Source organism: Erinaceus europaeus, chromosome 1, assembly GCF_950295315.1.
Source record: "Erinaceus europaeus chromosome 1, mEriEur2.1, whole genome shotgun sequence".
Taxonomy (NCBI): domain Eukaryota; kingdom Metazoa; phylum Chordata; class Mammalia; order Eulipotyphla; family Erinaceidae; genus Erinaceus; species Erinaceus europaeus.
Window position 1 is genome coordinate 73,241,898 of NC_080162.1, and position 7,896 is coordinate 73,249,793.

General features: G+C 38.8%; 1 protein-coding gene across 1 annotated transcript in view; it reads right to left on the reverse strand.

The window, feature by feature from the left end:
* The window catches only part of RAD21L1 (RAD21 cohesin complex component like 1), a 41,472-nt gene continuing 33,576 nt past the window's right edge, over window positions 1–7,896 (reverse strand). Inside the window, 2 exon segments of the mRNA XM_007523037.2 lie at window positions 1–831; window positions 5,624–5,701. Of these exon segments, the coding sequence (XP_007523099.2) occupies window positions 643–831; window positions 5,624–5,701 (267 nt within the window). The 3' untranslated portion in view covers window positions 1–642.

A 7,896-nucleotide genomic window follows, 5' to 3' on the forward strand; every position in this document is an offset into this window, starting at 1 on the left:
CAATATGCTGAAAAAGTGCCACATTTTTTTTTAACATCAGAAACAAATTTCATTTGTGGACACACAAATTGCGGCTGTAGTACTCATTAAATAGTTAATAAAATGGTTTAAATAACCTACAAACAGATAAAAAGTCACCTTGGCAATTTGAAGGACAGAATTTTACAACTCTTCAATTAAGATACTATATTGAAAGTATGGCATTAGGTTCAATCAAATATAATATGCATTAGACTCAAATTACTGTTTGTGGGAAAATAGACTGTATTATTAACCAATCACATAAAATTTTAGTAAATAATTTAATGAAAAGTAGCCATTTGAAAATTATGCTTGGATATTTTCTTGAAGGCAAATAGTGTTTAAAATACATATTCTAAATGCTACATTGAAGCCAGGGAAATCGTAGACACTATATATTCAGATCAGCTGAATTAAAAAAAATAATTATCTATAGTTAGGTACTTCTATAAGCAAATAGTTTCCCAATTCTGGTTATGGTTATCCTGAGCTTATTACAAAAAAGGTAAAACAGATGTTGGGCTATGAAACTGATCATATTTTCACTTGCTTCTTTGGTAAACTGAATAATCTACACAGAAATTCCAATAATGATATACATATACATGTTGCAAATTTCTTTCATATGTTATGAAACATTGGTCCCACTGTAGCTATGATATCTGCATAAGGAGCACTCTGATTCAGCTCAATAGCTAGCTGTTTTTTTAGGACAAGGAAGCTGTAAAATTTGGCAGCTGTATGTTTTCGGTCACAATTTCTGCAGAGCTTCATCAGACTAAAGCATTGCATTCCCCTATTGTTGGATTCCTGGGAAAATAATTAGAAAGAGAGAAAAGGAAAGGAAGACAAGATCATTAAAAGTAGAGCAGGTTGTATTTGCATAGTGAACAAGATATTGATATTTTTGATAAGTGATTATGAAATCCTTAAATAAAGAACTGTAAAATGCTCATGAGTAAACTCAAGAGACATGCTAGGTCATTGATCACAAGTTGGTTCATTAAGAAAATGCACGCAAAATAACTTAAAAGTGCTACACAGATTTCTAATGAGTTGGGCCTTTTAAAAAATTGATGCTAATATAAGTGGCTTTTGTGGAAAGTGCAATTAGTTTAGACTGGCAGGAAGTGAAAAGATCCATATACTCTGGGGAGAGGCTTCAAATACAATGAAAACTATCAGTCTAGCTTCTTTTCTTTAGAGGTACTGGGGTGGGGGTAGATAGGTGGGTGGGTAAGAGTAGATATAAGCATTATAGTGGTAAACCTAGAAGTATATTTGCATATCTCTGTGGCAGGGAAATATGACTACAGACATTGCATTAAAAGATGCTGAATTTAAAAATATTTTTTAACATAAACTATTGCAAAATATATACCTGAAAGCAGAAGTACACTAGAGTTTGCAGTGAGTATCCCCCTAACACTTCCTCTCCACTATTCCAAGCTTTGGGTCCATGATTGCTCAACAATTTGCCTGGCTTTGTATGTTAACTCTCTTTTCAATCACCAGGTTCCAGATGCCATCAGGATGCCAGCCAGGCTTCCCTGGACTGAAGACCCCACCAATGTGTCCTGGAGCTCCGCTTCCCCAGAGACCCACCCTACTAGGAAAGAGATAGGTAGACTGGGAATATGGACCGACCAGTCAACGTCCATGTGCAGCGAGGAAGCAATTACAGAAGCCAGACCTTCCACCTTCTACAACCCACAATGACCCTGGGTCCATGCTCCCAGAGGGATAGAGAATGGGAAAGCTATCAGGGGAGAGGATGGGATATGGAGATTGGGTGGTGGGAATTGTGTGGAGTTGTACCCCTCCTACCCTATGGTTTTGTTAATTTACCCTTTCTTAAATAAAAATAAATAAATAAATAAAAATTTTTAAAATTTATTTTCCTTTTTGTTGCCCTGGTTGTTTTTATCGTTGCTGTGGTTATTATTGTTGTTATTGATGTCGTTGTTGCTGGGTAGGACAGAGAGAAATGGGGAAAGGAGGGGAAGACAGAGAGGGGGAGAGAAAGATAGACACCTGCAGACCTGCTTCATCACCTGTGAAGCGACTCCCCTGCTGTGGGGAGCCAGGGGCTCGAACCCGGAACTTTACGCTTTGAACTTTACGCTTTGCGCCCTGGGCATTTAACCCGCTGCGCTATAGTCCGACCCACCAAAAGGTGATGAATTTTATGACAACAATAACAACTACAACAACCAGGGCAACAAAATGGGAAAAATGGCCTCCAGGAGCAATGGATTCCTAGTGCAGTCACCAAGTCCCAGCGATAACCCTGGAGGCAAAAATAAATTAAAAAAAAATTTTTTTTAAAGATACTGAATTCCAGGGGGCTGGCGGTAGCGCAGCGGGTTAAGCTGGTGGCGCAAAGTGCAAAGACCAGCGTAAGGATCCCAGTTTGAGCCCTAGCTCCCCACCTGCAGGGGAGTCGCTTCACAGGCGGTGAAGCAGGTCTGCAGGTGTCTGTCTCTCTCTCCCTCTCTGTCTTCCCCTCCGCTTGCCATTTCTCTATGTCCTATCCAACAATGACGACATCAATAATAGCTACAACAATAAAACCAACAAGGGCAACAAAAGGGAATAAATAAATATTTTTAAAAACATCAACCCTTATTTAAAAAAAATAAAGATACTGAATTCACCATAAGGCACCTGTGAAAAAGCTGAGGTCCGATAGAATATCTAACTGTGGATCAAGATAATTCCTTTCATGAAACTAGAACTTAGGCACAGGTCCCTAGAATAAAAGTTTTTTTTTTTTTTTTAGTTAGAAATGCTGTGATGGATACTGGCTAGAATTCCTGCAAGTATTTTACTCCTTGGATAGTTGTGTGGCATTTCTAGGAACATTATATAGTTTTTTTCCCCCATTCCTTAACATTTAGCAAATTACTAGCTTAAATATTCATTCTACTTTATTTCAACCATAGGAATGATCAAGGCCAGCGATCTTTCAGAGACATGCCGGCATGTCAGACCTTCATTTATTCCTTCTCTCATGGAGACAAGATGTGGATTGGGTGCTTTTTTTTCCCTTGAAAGAGAGCAGGGATAGTTTCTGTTTGTTTGTTTGTTTTCAATACCAAGAATCTTATTGCAAAAACACCCAGAAGGAATAAATATGCAACACTGAACACATTATTCTGTTCTTTTTAAGAAACTCCTCTAAAATGAAGGTAATGGAATAAAAGGTGACTAAGAAAGGAAATAAAGAATGTGGAAGACTAAACAGAGCAGAGAAAGTTGAAAATCAAAATCCAATAGGGAAAAAACAAAAACAAAAAACCAGCAAATATCAAGTCAAATTGAGCTACAGAACCTTGGAAAAGCTCTGGAACTGGAAGCAACAGTATGCAATAAATGGGGGGGGGGAGGGTGTAGTTAAACAGAATTTCTTTAAAACCTACTAGGAGGCAATTAGGCCCTCAGGTTCACTCTACCACCTCAGAGAGATCACTACACCCATACACTAGCAGAAGGAAGAACATTGCCTTTTTGGAAATATCAACCACTAAGACTCTAAATTTAAAACACCTGTCAGTGTGGGTGATGGAGACATGTCATACACTGAACAGTGAGACACTATCTTTACTCTTATCTCTTTTTGGCTCCTGAAGCATGAGCATCATGTTTATATTCCCTAGATAGCAGGAAAAACTGAAGGGAAAAACAAAACAACAAAATATAATTTATTATATTTATTTAATATAATAATATTAATTTTTCTCTTTTCAAAAAAATAAGGTATACATTTCCCAGGTTTCTGTGACAGTGTGCTTGTTAATAACATGTAAAATGTGATACATACAACTTCCGGCTTGCCTCCTGAAAGGAAACCAAGGCTGGTTGAAACGCAGATATGGTAGGTAGGGCCATTTTTGGATCATGAGAATAAAGAAAAACGAGATGAAAGAAACCTGGGTCACTCACAAGTTTGTGAGCATAGCTACCACACCAAATTATACTTGTATCCTTAAGAAAATAAACTTTTACTCTTTTAAGTCACTGATATTTTGGCTCTCTGTCTCAGTCAAACCTACATTACAATGATTACAATCATAGCATTAAAAACAGAGTACTTTGCCCCACCTGTAGGGGAGTCGCTTCACAGGCGGTGAAGCAGGTGTGCAGGTGTCTATCTTTCTCTACCCTCTCTGTCTTCCCCTTCTCTCTCCATTTCTCTCTGTCCTAACAATGATGACATCAATAACAACAACAACAACAACAATAACTACATTAAGAATGAAAAACATCAAGGGCAACAAAAGGGAAAATAAATAAATATAAAAAATAAAAATTAAAAAAAACAAAAAAAGAGTACTTTGCTAGAATATATGGGGGTGGGGGAGAAATATTATTATGAAGCTAAAATTCCAGTTTCTGTTGAAGTAAAAAGAAAAATATAAAGCTGAATATCAAGAAAGTGCTCTTGAAATACCAACAAAATAGTAACATGCAATTAGAAATATGGTAATAAATAGTAAAAGAAATAGCTTAGTGTGGTTGTTGGTATTGAGCAGAACTTAGTGGGTAAGAGGGGGTGGAGAAAAGGAATCCTGTGTTTCTTTGCTAGCATTATAGTACCATATTATTAAATTTTGATGACTATATACATGTATTATTTTGAGAAAATTTAAGTTAAAATTTTAAATTGTCTGAGTTTCACTTTTCAGCTGTTTTAAACTTCTGTTTTAAACTTGGTTCCACTAAATGAAAGAATGGGGTTGGGGGTTGGGGGTCGGCGGTAGCGCAGCGGGTTAAGTGCACATGGCGCGAAGCGCAAGGACTGGAGTAAGGATTCTGGTTCGAGCCCCCAGCAGTCGCTTTACAGGCGGTAATGCAGGTCTACAGATGTCTATCTTTCTCGCCCCCCTTCTCTGTCTTCCCCTCCTCTCTCCATTTCTCTCTGTCCTATCCAACAACGGTGACATCAACAACAATAACTACAACAGCAAAAAAAAAAAAAAAAAAAAGAATGGGACTGTGTCCAGTAGTATGAGTATAGATAGAAATTGATTAGAATGTGTACACCTCCCCCCTCCCCAGAAAAAACGGGGGGAAAACTTCCATATTAGTCCTGGGCATATTATTCAAAATCATCTCATTCTAGTAGGCTTGGAAGTGGTATAGTAAATGAGCATTGGACCTAGGTTTGATTCTCAGCATTGCAAATTAAGAGTGATGCTCTGTTTCACACACTCTCCTCCAATCTCTCTCATGCTAAGTAATTTAAAATTATCTCATACTAGTGGAATTTTGTGTCTGCAAAGTCATAATGAAAATAGTTGATGGTGGCCTGACAGTGGTGCATCAGGTAGAGTGCACATGTGCAATGTGCAAGGACCCTGGTTCAAGGCTCCAGTCTCCCTCATCCCCCAACCCCACAGGGGGGAAGCTTCATGAATGGTGAAGCAGTGCTGTAAGTGTTTTCCCTCTCCCTCTCCCTTCCTTCCAAATTTTTCTCTGTCTCTATCAAAAATAAATAAATAACATTAAAAATAGTTTAATTTTTATTAATATCTAGAAGATTGAAGTCAACATTGTATTCACTTTAAAATATAATGGTTAACAAACACTAACATCTTACCCTCAATCTATTTAACAACTGAAGTGTTCTTCGATTCCATTTCTCTGCCTCAGCATTTTGTTCATTATCCAACAGTTCCTGTTGGAATGATTGATAAAATATTTGATTTTAGTAAATTTTACAGAATGTTTAGTCTTTGCTAAGCAGAGTTAACTGCTATAAGATGCATAACTATAACACAAGTTCCTGTCAAATAAGGAGTCTGATAATAATGAGAGTAACACTAATACACACATTGGATCAGTTTGCAATATTGCATCTATACTCTCTAGATCATACACTGATAAGGGGCCCCAGAATAGGAGATTCTGTAGTTTTTATTAGTAATGCACCCCAGAGCTGTGAGCCTTTACCTTAAGAAATAGTCAGTTAAAAACTAATTTTGGGGGAGTCGGGCGGTAGCACAGTGGGTTAAGTGCACATGGCGCAAAGCGCAAGGACCTGAGTAAGGATCCCAGTTTGAGCCCCTGGTTCCCCACCTTCAGGGGAGTTGCTTCACAGGCAGTGAAGCAGGTCTGCAGGTGTCTATCTTTCTCTCTCCCTCTCTGTCTTCCCCTCCTCTCTCCATTTCTCTCTGTCCTTTCCAACAATGATGACATCGATAACAACAACAATAATAACTACAACACAATAAAAAAGGGGGGGCAACAAGAGGGAAAATAAATATTAAAAAAAATTTAAAAACCCAAAAATGAATTTTGGACCTACAGGGGAGACACTTCATAGTGGTGAAGCAGGTCTGCCGGTGTCTTTCTCTCTCCCTATCTCCCTCACCCCTCTCAATTTCTCTGTCCTATCAAATAAAGTAGAAGGGAAAGAAAAGAAAAGGGGGGGGGGGAGAAAAGAGAAAGGAAAAATTAAAAAAAACAATTTTAGCTAGCAATATCACAGTTCTGGTCAACCTGAATGCAACTGACAAGAGTAAACATAAAGCCTTGTAAAGGTCTTTATCTGCTAGGGAAAGAGAGGCAGGCTGGGAGTATGAATCTACCTGTTCATGTTCAGCGGGGAAGCAATTACAGACGCCAGACCTTCCATCTTCTGCATCCTACAAGGACCTTGGGTCCATCCTCCCAGAAGGTTAAAGAATAAGAACGCTATCAAGGGAGGGGATAGAATATGGAGTTCTGGTGGTGGGAATTGTGTGGAGTTGTAGCCCTCTTATCCTATGGTTTTGCTAGTGTTTCCTATTTATTTATTTATTTATTTATTTATTTATTCCTTTTGTTGCCCTTGTTGTTTTGTTGTTGTAGTTATTATTGATGTCATCGTTGTTGGATAGGACAGAGAGAAATGGAGAGAGGAGGGGAAGACAGAGAGGGGGAGAGAAAGACAGACACCTGCAGACCTGCTTCACTACCTGTGAAGTGACTCCCCTGCAGGTGGGGAGCCAGGGGGCTCGAACTGGGATCCTTCCGCTGGTCCTTGCGCTTAGCGCCACCTGCACTTAACCCGCTGCGCTACCGCCCGACTCCTAGTGTTTCCTTTTTATAAATAAAATAAAATAAATTAAAAAAGGTCTTTGGGAGTCGGGCGGTAGCGCAGCGGGTTAAGCGCAGGTGGCACAAAGCACAAGGACCGGCATAAGGATCCCGGTTCCAACCCCGGCTCCCCACCTGCAGGGGAGTTGCTTCACAGGCGGTGAAGCAGGTCTGCAGGTATCTATCTTTCTCTCCTCCTCTCTGTCTTCCCCTCCTCTCTCCATTTCTCTCTGTCCTATCGAACAACGACAACAACAATAATAACTACAACAATAAAACAACAAGGGCAACAAAAGGGAATAAATAAATAAAATAAATATTTTTTTTTAAAAAAAGGTCTTTATCTGAATTTGCCTGCTAGTACAGAAACTCTAACAGTAACTAATATTTATTAGATTGTATATAACTTTTCTGTTCTTGTCCAAAACTTAGCCACCTTGGAAATACCTCAATTAAAAAAAAAAAAAGTTAAAGTTGAAATGCCTTCACAGAAGCTCACTCTCAGCCCTTACCAAATCACACCTTATAAAGTGAGAATAAGAACTGGGCATAGGAAAGGTGCTGATGAGTCTGGTAAAAAACAAAACAAAACAAAACAAAAAACAGGCTGACAAAAGATTGGGGGAAGGAAATTGGCTCAAATCTGACCTACTTTATAATTCTTCCTAGGCCACCTCTGATCACGCACCCAACCAAACTCCGTCTGAGTTCCCCTTATTACAAGTCTACTGTCACGCTTTTACGCAAACCTTTGGGGACCATAACATTCATCCTTTTTTCGTTTTTTAAGTT